Raw genomic sequence first — 23,536 nt, 5'->3', positions numbered from 1 at the left:
TGCGTGTGCGTGCGTGCGTGCGTTCGTGCGCGTGTATGGCTTGTTGTATTACATTTTTCTTAAATGAATTGCACGGCATTTGCTGTATACAAATGTTTTGCTTATGCTTACTGAAATGGTAAATGTTATATTAAAACAAAAATCAATTTTTATTTTAAATGACGCTTTAAATCAAAGACAATGAATGATTAATTAGATGGTTAATCTATTAAACTATTGGGTTTTACGTGTAAAACATACTGAATGCCGGTAGATAAATTTTAAAAAATTAATCTGCACGACTATACTTTATGTATTATTGTTTCACATAAAAACCCCATATCAATTCGAATAAAATATTTATAATATATAAGTCTATTCTAGATTTATTTTGATATATATATATATATATATATATATATATATATAGATATATATATATATATATGGACGATATATTTCTATCAATTATTTAGAATTATAAAATCTTTCGATTTATCGGTTTTTGTATTTATTAGATTTCAATGATTACAGATAGAATTTATGAAATTTAGTTAAATAGAATAAAATTTAATTCACAATACGATATTTCTTTCCATTTACAGTTTTTATACCATTATAAGAAAAAACTTTCCATTTCTGTTCGAATTAAAGTAGGTAAGAATTGAAATTTTATGCATATAATTTTTAGAATAATTGATGTATGCCATACATCTACATTATCAGTACTTTCACGTGTTTACTCGATTTATATCTTCAAGAATTAATTAATTAATTTGAAGAATTAATTAATTAATTTGAAGAATTAATTTGTTTAAGATCAAGCATATTTTATTAAACGATTACATTAATAATTTAATAATCTTAACTTTTATGTAATTGATTTTTGTAATGAAAATTTAACATTGCTTTCTCGTATAACACATTTCATGATTATTTCAGAACATACTTTTCATAAATCTTTTAAATTATAAATTTACATACGTTAATCGAGCTTCTTTCAAATGCAATGGAATGTACAATTAGTATAATATATATATATATATATATATAGATTTTGAAGTAACTTTTCTGTTGTTAAAATAACCAAATATATCTCGTAACAGGAAAAAAATTTGGAGACCAAGAAATAGCCGCATTGAAATCCCTGGTAATTTCCATGAAGTTGTCAAGCGCCGCGGTACGGACGAATGAAAAAAACATTATCCTCACCCGCGAGACTTCAATCCTTTTAAACTCATCGACAAACCTCTTAATCTGTTAATTAATACCGCGGAGGGATCGCAGCCACCATCGCGACGTTCCCGAAGGAAATCCATTCTTCCATCTTTGATTGCACGCTCACTGCTTAGTTTAATTATTACCCATTGGGCTCTTGCTTCTTGTCTTGTTTCTTCATTATGCCCTGTCCTTATCGTGGCTCGATAAAGATTATGCTAACCGTAAGAAATTAATATTTTTTTCTTGCGGACTGGTGAATTTGTGAGCAAGCAAAGTATGATATGAAAGCTACGTTTAATACATTTAATCTGGCAATTTCGTTAAATATCGTCTCTTCTTGGTGAACGAAACATTACAATATTTTAATGGCAAATTTATTTATTTACGAGTAGCTAATGTACATAAATACAAAAGTCAGCGCATAGGCATTTGACATCATAGCGAAAAACATAAGCTAGAAGCACGTGTTTTTCATAAATCAAGTCCTTCAAGGTAATAAATGCTCTGTATGCTCTATATACCTCTCTCGCTTCTCAAGCTTATTGGCCTCTTTTATTTACCACAACTCGTGATTTTCCTAATTTCATAATACAGAGGTAGAATGACAGGTAAGATTTCTCTCATATATACATAGGTAAAAGGAGAATACGTTGTGCCGACGGACGAAAGGCCAAAGTAGTTTAAGGGAAATAAAGAGAAAAGAGGAAGGAGGAACGATGCATAAGAGATCCTTCTTATCCACAACCCTCGAGGACCATCGACAGAGCGAATAAGGAACGGAGAGTAAGAGCGACTTGGTAAGAGTCTCCGAAAGATTTCTCCTTTCAAGAAAAGGTTAAATAAAGAGCCTGTTGTTGGCTGTTCAGATTTTCTTCATTGGAACTTGGATCTGTGTATAGTATATAGCCTGTCGCCCTTTTTTATTTGAATCTCTTCGACTCCTTATGTCATCTTAGACAGTGGTTATTTCTGTCTTTTTTTTTTCGCTATCTCTCTCCTCCCTGCCCTTCTACTTTTAACGATGAATGGGCACTTCATAGCTTCATAACCTCTTAAATATTTGGCTTTTTTTTTTAGACTTCAAGCTCGTTCTTACGTTTGACAGTCCAAACTTTTAGCTAATTATTTTTTGGAATTTTCGCCATAGCCATTTAGTGCATTCGATGCTTTGTTCAGTTCATCGTTTAGCTTTACGTGTATCGTTTGGAACGTAGTTCGCAAGATCGGAGCGCAAAATCTTATTGGATAATAACATTTATTTCAAATATTCAGGTAAAAGTATAATCGAAAAAACTGTTTCCATTCTTTCACTTTCTTTGTTTCTCCAAACTTTAACGTTTATTATGCCTTTATAGTTCATTGCTAATTATACCGAAGTATAATTAATAGAGTAAATGAATTAATTATACTCAATAATCTGATATAATAATATATATTCTTCTAATTATCGATAAAGTGGTATTATACAAGATTACTAACTTAACTTACAGGGGGATCAAGAGATTGAAAAAATTTTAAACTAAATTTTATTTATGCATAAATTACGTGGAAATAATTTTACTGTAAAATTAACAATTTTTATTTTAATATGTAACATATGTTTATCAGGAAGCACGAAATAGATATTTTTGGCTCTTTCATTTTCTCTTCGTTTTTATTTGATCGGCTATTTACTATTTGGATTTATTCGCTTCATCGACGCTTCAGAATCTTTCTTGGTATTATATATAAACGAGAAATCTATATTTCAGTACCTTTCCCGAGGTGTTGACTCTCGCCAAAAGATACATTAAAGTAGTACATAAAAAAAAAATATTTATATATATATATATATATATATATATAAAAAAAAACGAACGATCTAAAAAATTGATATTTATAAGAAAAAATTTAACCCAAAGATAAAACGGCTTGTTTTTTCCTTTTTTTCTTTCATTATGAAAATAAAGAAAGAATTCTATACATGTTTACGTATGGAAATTTAAATTATATTTTTAACTAAAAAAAAAAAAAAAGAAAGATCATTTATTTAAAATAGTATCAACTTGTAATTATGTAGTAATATTAATTTAAGAAAAATATTTAAAATGTCTTAATTTTCTATTAACTATATATATATATATATATATATATAGTATAATAGATCATGTGACATTCAATCGATACTTAGAGTTAATTTAATCCTGACTATAGTTAGATTTACAAAAATCGTTCAAATAAATTACCCTGATAATTTTTGTCTTTGTATATATACTATATAAAATCTGAGCAAAATATTATAAATTAATGATAAAACCCGATGGCATAATAACATTTATATTTTTAAATATGAAAACATCTAAAAAAACTTTTAAAAAGTGAAAAATTACATAAAATTCTATTGTATTAAATTTCTTGGGAATTTGTGTAGAAATTTATTACAGTAAAGATATAATTGTAGAAAAAAAAAATGCTTATTTAATGTGTAAATTGTAACTAACGATAACAAATTAAACGCGGTATCTTAATTACATTATAAAACCTTGAAATTTTATTTATATTAGCCTTCGCATAAGTCTACATAAAAACAAATAATGTTGCATCTGTCATTGATAAGAAACTAGATATTTTCGTGGATTTACACATATTTCACATCATTTTTAAATATGAAAATCCTAGTACTGTGATTATTATACATCTTCAATCCTTTAGTTACAGAACAATTCATCTATGTACAGCAATATAATATCGTGCTGTATTCGCCATTTATACTTAGAATGAAAATTTTTAATATTTCTCTACACGAACAATATTCTTTAACTACTTTACAACCTTTTTGATAACTTTCATTATATAATCTAAATAATCGAAATAAATAAAAATATGTATTGTATGAAATTAAAATCAAAAACAAGTATTTAATAAAAATTAGTCGTGTAATTTTGTTCGTTTTCAATTCTTTGATCAAGCTCTTAAGACGTTTAAAAATATGAATTTAATACCATTGATAAAGCAAAAAATCCATGATTCTAACATACACTGCTATATATTTGTAAATTGGCATCATTGTAAGTCATTAATAAAAAAAAAAAAAAAAAAAATGCTTTTAATTTATTATAAAAGAAAAAATTCTGTAAATACGTTATGTAAATTATATGGACGTTCAAAAAACTTAGTCTCCCCTAAAAATTAGTCTACGTAGCGGCTATTTTCAAATCTAAAAAATTCTAAGAAAAAAGCTAAAATTCTTTTAGTGTAAAATCAACAATGTCTGAGATAAAAGTATATGAGTAAATAGTACAAAAAAAATAATATTACAAAATTGATTTTCATAATAAGAAAGCATGCACAATATTAGGCATAGAACGAGCAATAATTTTTGCCGCTAAAAAGTCATTCTACTTTAAAAACATTTTAACTTTTTAACTGTATTGTAAGTCGCATAAAAATTTTTGAATATATAAATATTAACTTTCAGCTATAGTCTTTTAAAAGAGCGATAATTCTATACATGCATTAGGATATTAAGCAACTTGTTTTTTTTTTTTTATACTTAATACATTCTTCAATTATGAAATATTAATAATGAAATATTCCAAAATTGCTAATCAATAACCTTTTCTTTCGATTCTCCAGAGTTAAAATGAATTTCTTCAAATCCAATAGTCATAAATGTATTGGACTCGACACATGCCCATTTAAACTTTACGATTCGTCAATTTAATTCGTTAATTTTCGGTATAGATAATACGAATTATCAAATAAAGATAATTAATAAAATTTTCTAGGAAATGATATTTATGCAACAATGCCAAGATACTTTCAATATGAAATACTATATGAATATATTTTGCATATACAATTAAAATGTAAATTTTTTAAAAATCATCGCTTTGATAATCATAACTATAACTCTCTTATTTACTAGTTATCTAATCTAACTATTCAAATTAATATTTATTCGAATTATCACGTAGGCGCCCTTATCAAACAATGTCTCGAAAATTAAATAACGAACATTTTCTCTTAATAATTTCCTTATGTTCGAGTAGCATGTTATTATCAAAGAGCAGGCAACTCAATCATTTCTTCAAGATCCGAATAAATAAATAGAAAAATGACAAAAGAAATAGAGGAGTAGAAGATTTTAAAAAATTTTGAATACGTTCATATATTATGAAGAAAAAAAAATCTTTCAATGCTTGAATAGCATCGATTGTCTACTGCCGCTTATATATTCGTAGGACAACATTTCTCCATTCGCCTCGGCACAAATGTGTTTTTATTAAATTAAAATTTCATAAAATACGACTTACATATTTCTGAACTTAAGCATCTAAAATTTTAACGTGTAAAAAAAAAAATAATATACATTTTGTTACAAAAAAGGATTGAAAATTTTGTATTTTTTCTACTATCTAATTGTATATTTGAATCACGAATATCATTTAATTAATTTTTCAATTATTAAACATAATTTAGCCAAGAACTTAGCTGTTTGATTAAAGATTTACCATGTACGTGAGTAATATTGAATGAAAATATTTTAAAGACATTTTATTATATACCAAATTCTACGAGATACTTCAATGCGAAGCCTGGGGTGCTTATTATTTTATATGTAATGTTATGAGTATTTAAAGATATTCAAACATTAACAAAAATTAACAGTATGATAGATCATCTGAGTCAACTTAATTACTAATTCAGGTACAAATACTTGTTTCAAGAGTCAATGACATGAAATTGTTTATTTATCTGAAAAATAATATGAAATACTTATAGAACGAAAGGTATTATTTATATATAAGTGCTTGAAAATGTAATCGATAATAGTTTCAAAGCTCATACTTTCATATAATTATTATTTCATGTACTTTTCATTATTCTTTTGTAATTATTATATTTATTTTATTTTCCTAAATGAAATTAGATTCGTTATTAAATATCGGCCTAATTGATGATAGTTACTTATGTATCATTTGTTATTGTATAGTAGTTCCATTTCTTTGCTAGAAGGTATAATTTAAAAGAAGAAAAGAAAAAATAATGGCGATCAGTTTGGTAAAAAGAAATGTTTGGTATTCATTAGTTTTTGTTAAATATCATTTAAAACGTAATCAATGGAGATAGGATTGTTCGTGTAGATAATTTTCTAATTATATTATTTGTCACGTCCATTCTATATATATATATATATATTAATAAAAAATGGCCTATATATTTATAAAATATTCCAAGTTATATATCACATATGTTTATATCTTGGTAATATGATTAGTAAAATGTTCCTAATTCTTATTAAAAATATCGTCCTTCAAACAAAGTTACTTAACCAATAGACTCATAAGATCTGTTGGTAAAGATAAACTAAATCTTTATATTTATTCATTATTATTATTTAATAATGTTTTTCATTTATGTATGAATAGTTTATAATTTAGCCGTATAGTATATAATAGTTAATAAATAATTACGTAATATGTTAACATTATGTCCTTAAATAATTTTCATGTCTTTGGATAAATATTTCGCAAGCACTGTTGAAACAGTACTATTCCCTTTTATCTCCTAAACGTAATGTTTTCAATTCTTCGTATTTTTTCTTCTTCTTCCTTCGTAATAGTAAGAGATAGAAGTGATGGAAATCGACAATTTCGCTCTTTCACGAATTTAAGTCTTATGCTAATCCTATTTGTGTACAATTATGTATGTTTATAACATGCAAAGAAGTCTCTCCCCCCCCTCTCTATGAATGGCTTTTTTTCTTTTTCTTTTTGTGGGTTATCAGTGTTTAGTCAGGACACCCGTTTTCTCTCTCAAAATATGGAATGAGAGAAAAATTATAAGGGTCCTACTATTATGTGTACGCTCAATTAGACTGCGAAATATTTTCGAAAAATGCAGAGATCGAGAGTTGATGCTCCTGACATCGTAATTTCATTATTATTTGCACTCGAAAGAATATTAATTACGAATATTGCAACATCTGTATTATTTTTTAAAAAGCGGTGCAAGTAATTACTGCCCGCGAATTGCTGCATTCTTATTTAATATAATACATTAACTCGGATTTTTTTTTTTGGCCCCTTACATTAACAAGACCTTTAATCATTTTGATTGAATTTTGAATAAGATATAGAAATTTTTTCGAAGAAGGTTGAAATTTGCTAAATAATGATAACGGAAACTTGAAGTTAAGTCATATATAAATAATGTACATGAAGCATTTCTTATTTATCGTAAGCGATTAATAAAAAAAAAAAAAAAAAAAAAAAAAAAAAAAAAACCATGTGTTCTTGGAAATGCTTCGCTTTGCGTCATTATTTACATATGACTTAACTCAAAATTTACCTTATCATTACTTAATATTACTAGTGAGATTCTATCGGCTCTACAACTCTTTGGTATTACATTATTCTCAGCGGTTAAAGTCATAGTGAGTATCTGCCATTATATCTATTACTTTATGGCACTTTAAATTATTCATAAATAAATATTATAAAATCCATAAATAACTGAATCAACAATGATGAACATTATCGATGTTTACTTTAAATGTTATGTTTTCACTTACTATCCAAATTACAGTAAAAAGTAACGATCTTTCGTACCGTATTTATGACAATATTTGAGAAAACAATATTTGATAAGAGTTGAACTTTAGTAGGCGTGACTGAGTGTTTAAAATTTTTATCATTTTTATTATCATCTCAAAACTAAAAACATCGATTTCTGCAATTGTAATATTTGAAAAAAAAAAATCTACTTGGGCACGTAGGTCATTGATCACTGGGTTTCTACTCTATTCCGACAATTCCAAAAAAAAAAAAAAAAAAAAAAAAAAAAAAAAAAATCTTTACAAAACTAACGTAATCACCTCAACCCGTCAATAAGAGACTTGAATATTTTTGCAGGCAAACAGTCTTTACACGGCTCTGAAACAGCAGCAACATCAGTGCGAGTCACGATTAGGACGCTGTCGCGAAAGAAAAAGCTCGAGTGGACCTGACCACGTCAGTGTCGAGCAGCAGCAGCAGCAGCAACAACAACAACAACAACAACAACAACAACAACAACAGCAGCAGCAACAACAACAGCAACAGCAACAACAGCAAAAGCAGCAGCAGCAACAGCAGGAGCTAGGCATTGAGTATCAAAGCAATGGAAAGCTTAGTCCGAGCGGACACCCAGTGACAGTAGCAATAGCAGCAGCAGCACCCATGACCCAGCAAAAGCAGCCCCTCATTACGCAGCAGTCGCAGCAGCCAAGTTCCGGCGCGCCAGGACCTCAGCCTAGTCCACATCAGAGTCCTCAAGCTCCGCAGCGGTAAGAATTATCCAGAAAGACTTGTTCGATGAGTTGAGATTTTCATGATTTTTAAGGTCAACGTCTCGCGAGCCTCGTGGGTTACATCGTAATGTTAATGCTCAGACCGTTTGGCGATCGAGCGATCAATACGCGATAAGTCGGAAGCGGGCCTTTTTTTAAATGCTTTATCTGCTATGAAGGATAAAGGGATTAATGAAATAGTCGATAAGTATAAAAATACGGGAATTTAGTGTAAAGTGGCCTAAAGGTCAGTTTTGTTCATACTTTGTTATATTGAAAATTTCAAGATACCTGATTATTAGAGTCAATAATATCGAGTTAATAATGAAAGTAATAACTAAGTATTAATGAAAAGAAGCACATTATACAGTACCAGGAAATTCAAAGTCTTAAAGTGATTGATTAGTATTGCGAAGCCAGGGACAATCGGCAATAATGCGCGATCAAACAATATTAAGGAAAGATCACGTCGATCGATGACTTTAATAGAGCAATGAAATTAATATGAGTTTACAGGGCGTCTCCGCCCGACCCTTCACAAGGTCCACCAGGAGGGCCGCCCGGGGCTCCACCACCGTCCTCCCAAACAACGGCACAGATGATGCTCAGCCCAGTGAGCGGTCTGCATCAAATGCAACAAATCCTGCAGCAACACATACTCAATCCCACACAGCTGCAGTCCTTTATGCAGCAGCATTCGCTATATATGCAGCAACAGCAGCAACAGCAACAGCAGCAGCAACAACAGCAGCAACATCATCAGGTTGGTGGATGGTTAATATCTTTACGCGTCAGGCATTCAAACGGCTAATAGCCGATCAAACGAACAAATATCTGGAATATCGAGGAGGCACTGAATAGTGCAACAGTGATCGAATTCATCGATGATCCGATAGGGGATCTTTACACCGGTACTTTGTCAATCTAGAATCGACTTTTTGCATTAAATGAATCATAGCGAGCGTTCTCGTAAAAATTATGAACAACGGATGTAAGAGAATTAACACACCGTCGATGAAATGCTGATGGTCTTTATATATTTATATTTATCTGTATGGTTATAATCGATATTTATTTGCATGGCCGTCTGTTTCTCTCGTTACCGACATTTATACGTAGTAATTAATAAATTTTTGGTCAATTTAAGGAATCGTCGTCAGAGCATGCGTCGAATCAGGATAGATTTGGATACTTTTCCTCTTTAAAAACCGTAAGCAAACTACAGACAATTTACTCTCAATAGCCGCATATGTACCTTGAATGTATGCACTATGCACCCACTATGACATACAATGCAAAATAATATAATCCATACAAAAAATTCTTAGCACCAACACCAGTTGGCTGAATTAGGTCGAAAGCAGGTTGAACAAGCGATGCAACAGTTGCAGGAGCAGCTGCAATTGAATCTAATACAGCAGACGCATTTACTGCAAACGGCAGATAAAAAAAAGGCATCGGCGCCGCTGCAGCAGCTCGCTTTACAGCAGCAGCAGCTCATTCAGCAGCTTCAGATCACGCAGCGACAGTACCTACTGCAACAAGGTCTGGGATTACAGGGGCACAATCACTCTTCAGGTTATTATTTTACGAGCACTTTCTAATAAATGAATGATTGGGCGGACGGGGGGCGGATTTATATTTAACATTCCAGAAATTATAGAGATGTTATTGTCAATATTAAAGATCACTAATCCGTTGCATTGGCAACGGATGGAAATAATTATTGTTTGAGCTGATTGGCTTACTGCTCATTTTTTACTTTACAAATTCATTAGAAATTTTAATTCACGATGTTGTCGAAGCAGTGTACCTATAAATGACATTTCTTCTCTCTATTTTTAAGCAATTGATTCGTTGTTACCTTGTAAATACTTGTAACTTGTAAAATCCTATAAACTCTTATAAACATTCGCAATACGATATAATTATTATGGAGTACTTGGGAATGGATGTGAACGGTCGTTAAAATATTAAAAAAAAAAAAAAAAAAAAAACGTAAAATGAGCGTGAACGTGGATCAATCTCTAACTCATTTCACGCACGTTTAATAATTATTTTAACAAAAAAGCGAAAATATAATTAACGTCGCGCAAATTCAAAAATAATTCATATAATGTTTAATTTTTTGATTGTTTATATTGAAAGGTTTACCAGCCGAGGCATTACCAGCATGGAAAACCGAACAATCCGAGAGTTCCGAATCGCACGTGAATTCCAATGTGTCAAAGTCAAGCTCTGGGCTAAATGGTGAATTCAAACCCCCCCCCCCCCCCCCCAAGTCCTTAGCCTCTCTTCCTCTGTGCATGCGTGTTGTTGTTGTTGTTGTTGTTGTTGTTGTTGTTGTTGTTGTTGTTGTTGTTGTTGTTGTTGTTGTTGTTGTTGTTATTATTATTATTATTATTATTATTATTATTATTATTATTATTATTATTATTATTATCATTATTATTATTGCTATTGTTATTGTTATTGTTATTGTTATTGTTGTTGCGTGTTTGTGTGATCGAGCGAGCGCGAGCGGCAATATCCAAGCATCAATTATTTTGATGATTTTTTTTTTTTCTACAAAGCAGTCTATTATAAGTCTCGGTTAAACGATTGGCCCCCAATACTTCTAATCTCAATCAACGATTAATGTAGTAAAGCTTTAGAGAATCCCCGAATCCATCATATCTCTTCACTCTAACGATATTAATAATTAAATTATAAAGAAAAAAAAAAACACAAAAAAAACGCAAAAAAAAAACAACAACAACAACAGAAATGATAAAAAAATTACGAATTACGAATACTTGCCGTATTCGAAAAGCTACTACTACTGTTTCCCCATAATCGAAAAGCAAACAGCACCATTGCACACCTTCAAAAAATCCAAGCACTCTGTACTTTCAAACTTTCTTTTTAACTTAACAATGGTCGGGCGATTTATCGCAGGCCTTCTTAATTCACTAGTTTCAAATCGTCGGGCGGAAATCAACGGTACGACGCAACTGGACGAGAAGCCGCTCGACACTTCCTGCAATGAGAAAATTCAGCATCCACTTTACGGACACGGAGTCTGTAAATGGCCAGGATGCGAGGCCGTATGCGATGACTATCAAACATTCCTCAAGTGAGTATAATCATCGAGCACCCCTGTATTTATTTAATCCTTCTATTATAATTGTCAATGGACCTTGTCGGACAAATTAATATTTGAATTTAGATTAGCTCGGTAATTCTTTTTAATTCGTACGCGGTCGAGCGTTGTATTATTATAAATTGAGTATAAATGAGATTTCATGATGTAGGAATTGGTGCTATTATAATGTGGTTTTGTTAATTGCCGCTTTTTAAGCCTTTAAGATTAAGGCAAAATTTTGCTCGTTACACTATTGCATCGAAATGTCAAATATGTTTCTGGAATTGAGAAAATGTAACTTCAAGAGCATCGATACGCCGGCAACTCGGTAATCACCATTTCCTCTCATCTCCATCGCCAGTTTCATAAAATTAAGGCGATCACGACAAGGGAGCACAGACACCATTTACGACATTTAAAGAAATTAAATTGATACTGTAGCGTCGCTTCGCAATAAATAGCCGTCGATTCGAGATAAAGAAGAAGAAAAAAGAAAAGGAAAAAAAATTCGTACGAGTCAGCGAAAATGGCTTTGAATGCGTTTGTGTCCATAACACCATTAAGATAGAAGATAGTAATCACGAGTGAGCTTACTCCCTTGAAGCCCGTCTCTTTCTACTTTCTTCCTCTCCATCTCCCGCATCACGTTTTTCCGCCATACGGTCACCCTCCCGTCTTTACCATCAGTCAAGAAAATCGTTGCTTAGAATAGAAAGGAGCAGGAGTAGAAGGGAAGAGAAAAATAAAAGAGAAGCACAGAGAGGAAAGGAGAGAGAGAGAGAGAGAGAGAGAGAGAGAGAGAGAGAGGTAGAGAGAGAGAGACGTTAATTATCTTTATCTCATTAATATTCACGGCGCTCGACCACGTCATTATACTTTTGAGAGGAAGACAAAACCATCTCCTAAACCCCCCACCCCCCAGCCCCTCCACTTGTCTTTTCTCTCTTATTCGTCGTTCGCCTCAATATTCCGATCTCCCACGCGAACAATTTGCTTTTCAAAGTATAAAGCCACCAAGAGACGACAAGGGGATTATGGAAATAATTTCAACTTGTAGCGACAGCAAAGAATGATCTTCCGGTCAGTTTTTTCCTTCAGAATTTTTAGGAACGAAAAATATATTTCATCCTTATTAGTTATGAAGTAGGAACTCTAACTGTTCGAAAATTTTAGTGAATGGCAAATCAATTAAATTCGCTCCCTGAATATGTTTTGATTCATTGGGAGAAACCGATGAAATTCTAATTAAATTCCTTTTGACAATTTAGCCGCTGGGAAGTCGAGTTAAGAAAGTTAAGACCAAACTTAAACATTAATTTCATAATTAATTCGTCAGTAATTTAAAGTATCTGCTCGACGTGAAAACCAGTATGTTAAATATAAATAAATATTTGCTTATTATTAATAGTATTGACAGAATAGTATTGTTCGAAAAATTCAAATAACAATGATCCATTTTAAGCCTCGAGTACACATCGACTGTAATTCGCATTTTGACAAATACTCGAGAGATAGATGATTCCAATGACTATATCCGTCGATGCAATTTATTTTATTTTGATAAGTGCCTGCGCAATAAAATCCCCTCGACACACACATAAAAAATTCCCATTATTCCTCGTCTATGAACAATAACGCATACTGATTTCACCAATACTGATTCAGACACTTAAACACGGAACACACGCTGGACGACAGGTCGACGGCACAAGCGCGGGTGCAGATGCAGGTCGTATCGCAATTGGAGATCCAGCTGCAGAAGGAGCGTGACAGGTTAACGGCTATGATGCATCATCTACACATGGCCAAGCAGATGGCGTCGCCAGAGCCGTCGAAATCCTCGGAATCTTCGGTAATGTCGTAGGACCGCTGATAATATGTTTGATCGACATTGGCCGACAATTTGTCTGGCGGCATTTATTACTATTTCCCCAGCTGAAATTTTAAAGCCGGCCTCATCCGCGCCTCCCATCCCCTCCCGTCACCCTCCGGATCTCAGTCTGTCCTTATCGTGCACAATGTCATGTGCACGATGCCGTATGGATGCTTACCGCCCATGCATGTACAAATCTTATTATCTACCTCGACGTAACGATGATACGCTAAATGAAATAAGCATTGGGACGTTTGCTCAAACAACGCTAAACTAATAGATAAACCAAAATCGTCGAATCGTCGAATCATTGAGAAAGCGAATGCAGCTGGTCGATCGAACCGCGCATTACGGCAAACGGCATAAGCAGCGGCCGCAATTAATAAATCGCTCTCCGGCTTGCACGAACATGTTGTTTCAGAGCGCGTCAAGTATGCCGAAGCTGAACCTTTCCTCGGCCTTGATGAGCCAGCCGCCGTCCAGTTTCGGGGCCGTCTCGCAGGTCTCGCCGGTGTCCATGTCCGCCCTCGTCTCGGCGGTGAGGTCGCCCGCGGGCGGACAGTTGCCTCCGTCGTCGGGCGGCGGCCCTGGCCTGCCCCCGGGTCTCCCCAACATGTCAAACATGTCGGGACTGCCCCCCATGCCCAACATACCCGGGAGCATGCCCAACATGCCAAATATACCGAGCATGGCCGGTCCCATCCGCAGGAGGATCAGCGACAAGTCCACCCTTTCGCTCGCCGGAGGTGAGCCATTGACCATAAAATGACCCAGCCAAACCACAGTCCCACCTAATTCGGACCATTGCCAACCTCATCCAACGACTCCATACTATCATTATTCTTATTAAACATTAACACGATACGCGACATCTAGCTCCGAGATTTTTTTTAACTCAGCTCTGTTGTTTTACTTGATTGCATCGTTTTCTTTAATAATGGTTCGCTATTTTTTGTTTTCTTTTCGTAATTTTCAATCCCTCTCGTGTACATAATAAACACATAATTGAAAATATTTTCAATCTAATGATAATGAACGCGATATATCATCATTACTAGCATTATTATTATTATTATTATTATTATTATTATTATTATTATTATTATTTTATTGTTATTATTGTTGTTGTTGTTACTGTTGTTGTTGTTACTATTGTTATTATTATTATTATTATTATTATTACTATTATTATTATTATTATTATTATTATTATTATTATTATTATTATTATTATTGTCATTATTATTATTATTGTTGTTATTTTTATAATTATTATTATTTCATCATCATCATCATCTCATCATCCTGATCAATATCGTAATCATAATCATCATTGACGTTGTCCTCATTATATTTAATTACTGTTATTTTGATTACCATTATTATTATTGGCATCATTATTATTGTTATTATTTTCATTATTTACAATAATTTTAACACAACTGTCTACATTTCAGTTCCACTGAATGTATGAACACTATTCGTTACAATTTCTTTTTGTTTTTTCTTCTTTTTTTTTGTTACAAATTTTTTCATCAAATTTGGTCATTTACTTATGCAAAATTTACCTTTGGCCTGTACTTTTGATTCCAATATGATTTTCTACTTATCAATATTATATTAATTAATGATGTCAATTACAGTTTAAGATAATGAGGGAAACGTACATTATATTAAAATTATTGTTTTTCAAATCCTTGTGTTTTCCATGTGGGTCTTTTTTTTTTTTTTTTTTTTTTTTTTTTTTTTTTTTTTTTTTTTTAATAATAAATTTAAGTGTGAATTTAAATAAGACTAATGACATTAAAATCAATACGAATATTTAAAAAAGATTATGCAATCACTTAATTCAAAATAATTTCTTTTATCATTTTTGTAACAAAATATCTATAGGAGAGCGAAATTGGCAATTGATTCTAAAATACTTAAAATGAAAAATCACTCTAGCCTTTTATAAAAAAAATAAAATATTTCCTATTGCTAATTTTAGTATATACAAGTGTTTGAAATATCTGGAGAATAGTTAATTTAATGATTATTTGTTATCTAACATAATATATTTATAGTTACATGTACGCAACGTAAAAATCTGCTCCAAAATTTTATCACATTATTTATTAATTTATAATTTAAATTTATTACAAATACAATAATTACCACATATATTAATGTACACTAACAAATACATTACAAGTATCTACTTTCTCTCGCTATCTCATTCATATGATATGACCTCTCAGTGTACTATCTTACATTTTCAATTTTACCATAATATTTGTATTACCATTTGAACAATAGTTGACTTAAAGCTTCAACGAACGTACGTAATTATCTATCTTTTCTATCAGAATTTGTGATGTTTGCTAACGCTAATATTGAACAAGTGCAAAGAAAAAAAAAGAAAAAAAAAATAACAATATATCGAACGTAATTGAAAACGAGAAAATACTATCCGTAGGACTATATGAGGAGGGCACTGTAAGGCGCAGAGTATCCGTCGATAGATCTGGAATAGATATTAACGAAGGTAACTTTAATTTCACGAGAAAAGGAAAAACAAAAATCGGAAAATTCGATCTAACGATCTCTCAGCTTTGAAAATGCAGCCGAGCAATTATTGCCACTTAAAGTCTCTTTTATGCGACTATATGCCGATTTTATGCTAACTCAGTAAAAGAAAATCATTCGAGACATTTTCAATAGCTTAAAGAGATCGGGAAGATCTACGATGAAAGATTTTTTCTTAATCATAGTTTTTATTGAGAATGCACTTTACGGTCCTCTCTTGATCTTCCTCTATCTGTTCTATAAATGTGTTTCTCTTCCGTGTGAATTGTGATTAATATATATGAAACAAAACAAAGACAAAAAAAAAAAACATCCGTTCAGTAATGAGTCATTTCTTTTTTCAAAACTAATTCAACTAAAGCTAATTGAAGATTTTGTGCTCCCTGAATTTATGAAGTTAAAATGTCGCAATCACATTTGTGTGTTTCCAGAGCAGAGTGAACATTGCTTGTAATAACGCATCTAAATTATAAAATGAATTCAATTTAATTTGCGAACAATGTATTGAACTTTTGATAATTGCAAATATTAAGTGAAAAATTTATGGAGCTCATGTCTTTATAATTCCAGTGTGGACACCTTGTTGGCGCATTTCAATGCATAAATGCAACATAAATGAGACAAATTCGGATAAAAAAGAAATGCTTTGTGTGTGTGTGTGTGTGTATATATATATATATATATATATATATATATATATATATATATATATATATATATGCACACACACACACACACACAAAGCATATTAACACACTCACACGCACAAAATTGTATAGATATTGACAGATCCATCCGCATCCCTCATTTTAATATATATATATATATATACACAAATACAAGCGCACTTAAACACGCGCAGACACACACACACACACACGCGCGCGCGCGCGCACATATATATATGTATATATATACAGAAATGTATGTATATGGGTATATATTTCTCTTAGTTAGTATAATAATATGATAATGTTTCTAAGCCAAAATAGTCAGGGCTGCGGATCGACGAGAGAAGTGGGTGAGATCGCCTGCTGTTGACTTTAGGCGATGGTCGAACAATATTTTTGTTATTTTATTGTTTTTGAATAAGCCTTTTGTTGTGAGTTGTGTACATACAATATTGAGAATGCATGAAAAATACTTATAAATTAAGTATTATTATGGCAAATTATATTCTATGTTTCTTACGATACAACTACTTACAATTCGTACAATCTCAAATCCAGATAAACTTGCAATATTAAATAGACAAAGTTGATAAGAAAAAAAAAAAGAAAAAAAAAATAGTACTAATCACTAAACAGGAGAACGAAAAATTTGTAAACTCAGAAATAAATAGAATAAACTGCCGTACTTATATAGAGGCAAAATAAAAAAAAAGAAAGAAATAAAGAAAGAAAGTAAGAAAGAAAAGCCATGATTACGACAACAGAACGCTCGTTATAAAACGTTAAAATTACGCAAAAATAATTGAAACAGATCATACCTTCCACGTTGCTCCGTTGCGCCGGAAATAGCAGAATGTATTTTGGAGGGGGCAAAATTGTTGCGCCGTCGTTCCGTAAAATCAGCGGCGGCCGATTGTCATTGCGTTTCCAACTCGGTTCGCAGCCGGCTCTGTCTTTTTATTTTGGCACTCTCAGAGTTATGTCGGGACTTAAACGATACTAGCTAAATACGTACTAAGAGTAACCGACAATATCTCACTCACGATTGATACGTAATCGTTTCTCTCATTTCTCCGTTTCTTTGTGCTGCCCGCCTCCCCCACCGTGTAGGGCTGCCCTACATGCTGGAGCGCGCTGGCCTAGACGTCCAACAAGGTACTGTCAACTTTATCCTCACTCGCCGTCTCTTTTCTGCATAAACTTTTTGCAACGCCGATTAATAGCGCTCTAACTCTATTTAAATAACCGCCTGCCTGACTTTTATAATTGCACAGGACTGCCGAAGAAAAATCCTGCTTACTTATTTATTAAGAGCCTATCCTTCCTTATATCTTAGACGGAATTTCTCTTCGTCAGTCGTAAGTCATTCGTAATGTCGTGTCTGCTGATTTGACATTGATCAATTTGGCTAACAATATCGCTCGTTTGTGTTTAAACTTAATTTTACTACCTTCGCAATTTGTCTTACCTTGAAAAATCCTCGAACTCCTGCTTTTTATACAATGAATCATAAAAATCTTGCAATATTTTAATAATTATTATTTTCACTAAATCCAAACTAGTTTGCTTTATTAAATGCCTCCGCTTTTGTAACTTGATTGGGCTTTTGCGCTAGTCTATCTCTTATCTGCTGTTGAAACAATCTGCTTTAAAATCAATAATTTTATCGTATTTATTGCCATTGCCAATGACGATGTGTATGAAAACATTTATCTTGTAATTACAATCTAATCCTAATTGTAAATTGGAATTTTTGGTATAATAGGATATGGAAGTAAAACTGCGCGTATTTTAGCAAAAGATATTTTAGCCTCGTGAAATAATGATGTACAAGATCTATTGAATTCGAAATAATGATCGACCGTATATAACTATGAAGTAAAACGAAGAAAAGATCAAATGATTAAACGCATATTTCAATTAATACAAAATGCAAATTACAAAAAATGCAATAAATTTACATTGTGATGTTTGTTGGTTATATACGGGAAACTTAATAAAACATTTTTTATAAAGTTAATATAACCGATACCGAATTTATACTTACCACTTTATAATAAATTTTTAATGTTTTAACAGTCAATGTTGAAATGTCATAAATATAAAATATCAAACAATATTAAAAGTTATTAAAATGTATATTTGCATGTACAACAGAATCAGAGTATTCTTTAAAGTAATATCAAATCTATTATTATTATAATCAACAATTGATCAGTACCAAAATTATTTTAGATATAAAGAATCTATTAAATAAATATATATATATATATATATATATATATATATGTGTGTGTATGTGTAAATAATCCAATTATAAATACGTGGAAAAGTTTATTAAAAATTTAATTTCATACATTATAAACAATTAAATCAAATGTTTCAATGCCATATATATATATGTATATATATATATATATATGTGTGTGTGTGTGTGTGCGCGTGCGTGCGTGCGTGCGTGCGTGCGTGCGTGCGTGCGTGCGTGCGTGCGTGCGTGCGTGCGTGCGTGCGTGCGTGCGTGCGTGCGTGCGTGCGTGCGTGCGTGCGTGTGTGTGTACTAATGTTATAGGGTATAATGTTTATATTTGTTAATGTTTATATAATGTTTCTATGGTAAGCCCCGTGTATTAAAACTTTAATAAAACGTAATCATACTACGCATGTAACTTTTATTAATTTATAATATTTTTATAAGTTCATTTTAATAAAAAAAAAAAATAATATATCTTTTACCAATTGGTATAAATAAGAATTTTTATGGTATTTAATATCTTCAATAATGTAGATGTAATAAATAATTAATAAAGTAAAGTGGAAAAGGATTAATTATTAAAAATTATAAGAGACATTCTGTCTGTTGTGATGTATAGTATAATTATTTGTAATGGACAAGTAAGTCGGGTCGTTTAAAAACGGGTATAAAAAAAAAAAAAAAAAATTCGAATTTTAGAAATAATATTGAAATAAAAATAAATTAAGTACATATTGTTTCATATGCCATTTAATTAATATATAAATATATGTACTTCATTAATGTAGTATTTGAGCTCTTCTTATATAAAATAGTATCGTGTTTTACATTCCTATATTTTTATATTATTTTATATCAAGTAATAGATAATAGAGAATATTGCAAGTATAACATTGATTTTGATTTTCATGTACATCATTTGCATTTTGCAATACAAAGGAATTGCTTTTCGTTTATTTACCTTGCTTAATGAAGTAAATTAACCTTAATGCGTATTGTTAGATGTATTTCTATTTATCTCTATGAATGATCGATTGAATTTTGTAATGATAAATTTGAATTGAAAAATTACCAAAATATAATCAAATTTACAGCGCACAATATTTATGATAATTTCCTCATAGAAATTCAAATATATCATTAATCTCAACTTTCCGCTCTTATAGCGATAAAGAACAAAAGCTCTTTTGGTAAAATATCGATTCTTATGTAGATTGTAAGAGAAATACTTGTAGAATAATAAATTTTACACGCGACTTAAAAATGACGTCATTTACATCAAGTACATACAACCTTAAGAAATTGTAGGCAATTAGTGGGCTACTTTTAACGCAAATTATTATCTTATTCATATGTAAGATATGTAGCTTCTTTGTTTTTTGCCGTTCATACAAGTGTGCATACAATAACATTGATTTTACTATAAATAAATCATCGGTTCATCTTCAGTTCTTAATATTACAAACGAAACAGCCTTTCTTCTTACCTTGTTGCTCACTTTTTCAATATATTTCAATTCTATTTTCAATTCACGATATTTTTTTTCCCAAAAATTTTTTTTTTTTTTTTTTTTTTTTTTTTTTCCTTCTTTCTATTTGGTCATTGTATTAATAATTTTTCGTAAAACTTTATTGATATTCCTATGAGATGATATGTAACTTGCATCGAAATACCATTCCGTTTACGTGGAAAATCTTGTCTATAATATATCTATATACGGTTGTATTATTTTAACTTCCATGCATTTTCAATGAATTTTCTTTTCATTTTTTTTTTTATTTTAATTTTTTTTTTATTTTAATTTTTGTTTTTGTTTTTTTTTTTACTTTTATTTTTACTGAATTATAGATAAAGTTTGCTACGAAGAATTTAATTTCCTTAAATAAATAATTTTCTAGCTCCGCAACTATGAAATTCAATCGATCACTATTAATTTATTTATCAAACATTCTTATTAGTAACAAATTACTTATTAGACTCAAAAATTAAACTACTCTAAATTAGTAGTTTAAGCATGTACGTAATGAATAATAAAATCGGAAATCATGTGTTCTTTCCAGAAATTCAGCGAAATAGAGATTTCTACAAAAATGCAGACGTTAGACCGCCGTTCACGTATGCATCATTGATACGTCAGGTAATTTCACTATTCGTGTATGTAGCACATGAACACATCATGTATTAGCATTTAATGAGCATCTATATTTGTATATATAAATTTCAATAGATGCGCAAGAATTGTTATTGGCATACTTTAATACTAATCAATCGCTTTACGATACTAATAATATTACTTGAATATTATATATAAATTGCATATTTTAGATTTTATTAGACAAGTTTCATTTAGACGAGATATTAAAATTACTTATTCCTTAAGATGGTGCACATCCGACAGTATTATTTTTTATCATAATTTATGTTTTTAAATAATCAGAAAGATATAATGATTTAAAATTGACACGTGGATGTAAATTATTTATTATATAAAAGCTATACACAGTTATATACAGTTTACTTATAATTCTCATAATTAAATTCAATCAATCAATGCGATGAATATCATTTAAATATGAAATTGTTAATAATGTCGCAACTGCCAATAAATTAAATAAATACTATATATATCATCGATATTTCCACGTGTGTGCTATCAAACATGTGTAACATCAAGCAATTAATTAATACTATAATATATAATTAATATATTTTTACAGGCCTGTAAAAGTATATATTAAACTGTATTTTTAGTACAACCTGACTCCAATCTCATCGTACTAAAAATCTATCCCTTCGCTTCCTCGAGAACGAGAAATTTTTTTATATTTTAAAGAAATTGTTATTAACTCGTCTTCTTTTACAGTCCATCATCGAATCTCCGGACAAGCAATTGACGCTAAACGAGATATACAACTGGTTCCAAAATACATTCTGCTATTTCCGGCGCAACGCAGCAACGTGGAAGGTATGATCTGTTTCAATTTTTTTTTTTTTTTCACGCTGGAGCGTACTTTTTACGGGAATTTTTAAAGAAGTTTTATTATTAAATCAATGATCGAAGTTTTATCTGAAGCATAGTATTGTTAAAAAAAAAAAAAAAAAAAAAAAAAAAAAAAAAAAAAAACAAATGTCATTAATTTGATTTCGATTATAAATCATACGATATTGGAATACTAAATTTTTTTTCTTTTCTTTTTTCCATCAAGCATAATTCACTAAATTATGTGCCATACGCTATATAACATATTCAGTCTTCTCAAAATATTTTGCCGGTCATACGAATGAAAAATACAATACGCAAAGTATTCAATCCTTTGCATATTTCTAAATATGCATTATTTATATATATTATATGGTCCGATACATTTTGTAAATATCATTTTGGAACGTAATTAAAAAATGAAAGAAATGATTTTGTGATCATTGTCATAATTCGCCTGAAGTTAAAAAAAAAAAAAGACGTTATAACTCGTACCCTATAGTCAAGTTGCTCTGAAAATCAACAGTTGCTCGTTTCAATCCATGTTGCACATTTCACCTCGTATTTCCACTCTTTTAGGGTATTAAAATCAACATCTGAATTAATCAAATTTCGCTATTATATTCTCTATTGAGTAACATTTTGTTTTATAATTTTAAATGTCAAATACACATGATAATCAATAAGATACAGTTGCATTTTACAAAATATTAAGTATTCATCACTATGAAAAATTAAATTTAACGATAAGTAAGAATAAAAAATAAGAAGAACGTGTATAATTCTTCATTTTTATCAAATATAATAGTAACAAACTACATTGTATTAAAAAAACTCTATATAATGAAATTAGTATTCCTTGTATTAAAAAGATAATTAAGCTTTTGTATACAATTTCATTCTTTAACATCATTATAAGTATTATCATTAATAATATTAAATATATATATATATATATATATATATATATATATATATATATATATATATATATGTAATACATTACATTATAATATTTTGGGAAAAAAATGACAACTACTCCAAAGATTAAAAATATTATTTATCATTGTGAAACATTGTTATTAAACAAAATGAAACGAAATTATGGTTATAAAATAGCGAAGTGATAAACGATTCAGTAATATTTGATAAATCGTCAATAAATTGACATCCACGTTTAACTAAAACAGAATTAGGCCTCAATCCAATCGCATAATAGTCTGTAAATGTGTGTTCTTTTAAGAATATTTCTCGACGTTTGCCAGAAAGCTTCGCCTCGCATGGATTTGTGTTTACCAAAAAAGTTCTTGAATTTCTCACTCAATGATAAGATAAACGATCACGTTTTTCGTTCGATTTTTCACCACAAGACTTACAGCGGCAGCAGAGCAGACATTCCAACAATAAAAAAGGATAAGGTCATGGATGCAGGAACACAAGCAGAGAACGAGCTCGGCGGCTTCCTCTTTCCTCCTCCGCATATACAATTATACATATACTTTTATATATATATATATATATATATATATATATATATATATATATATATATATATAT

At 30.6% G+C, this 23,536-nt stretch overlaps 1 protein-coding gene across 1 annotated transcript in view; it reads left to right on the top strand.

Annotated features, from left to right (window-relative positions):
- The window catches only part of FoxP (forkhead box transcription factor P), a 375,202-nt gene that overhangs the window by 336,304 nt on the left and 15,362 nt on the right, over positions 1-23,536 (top strand). Inside the window, exons 4-15 of the mRNA XM_011506577.1 lie at positions 8,097-8,195; positions 8,304-8,509; positions 9,029-9,275; positions 9,660-9,722; positions 9,841-10,090; positions 10,661-10,762; positions 11,450-11,627; positions 13,302-13,488; positions 13,931-14,255; positions 15,968-16,036; positions 21,060-21,136; positions 21,863-21,964. Coding sequence (XP_011504879.1) covers positions 8,097-8,195; positions 8,304-8,509; positions 9,029-9,275; positions 9,660-9,722; positions 9,841-10,090; positions 10,661-10,762; positions 11,450-11,627; positions 13,302-13,488; positions 13,931-14,255; positions 15,968-16,036; positions 21,060-21,136; positions 21,863-21,964 — 1,905 coding nt within the window. The remainder of the gene's footprint in view (positions 1-8,096; positions 8,196-8,303; positions 8,510-9,028; positions 9,276-9,659; positions 9,723-9,840; positions 10,091-10,660; positions 10,763-11,449; positions 11,628-13,301; positions 13,489-13,930; positions 14,256-15,967; positions 16,037-21,059; positions 21,137-21,862; positions 21,965-23,536) is intronic.

Source organism: Ceratosolen solmsi, unplaced genomic scaffold (genome assembly GCF_000503995.2).
Source record: "Ceratosolen solmsi marchali unplaced genomic scaffold, CerSol_1.0 scaffold6, whole genome shotgun sequence".
NCBI lineage: Eukaryota > Metazoa > Arthropoda > Insecta > Hymenoptera > Agaonidae > Ceratosolen > Ceratosolen solmsi.
The sequence above is the reverse complement of the archived record's forward strand: the minus strand, read 5'-3'. Positions and strand labels throughout refer to the sequence as shown.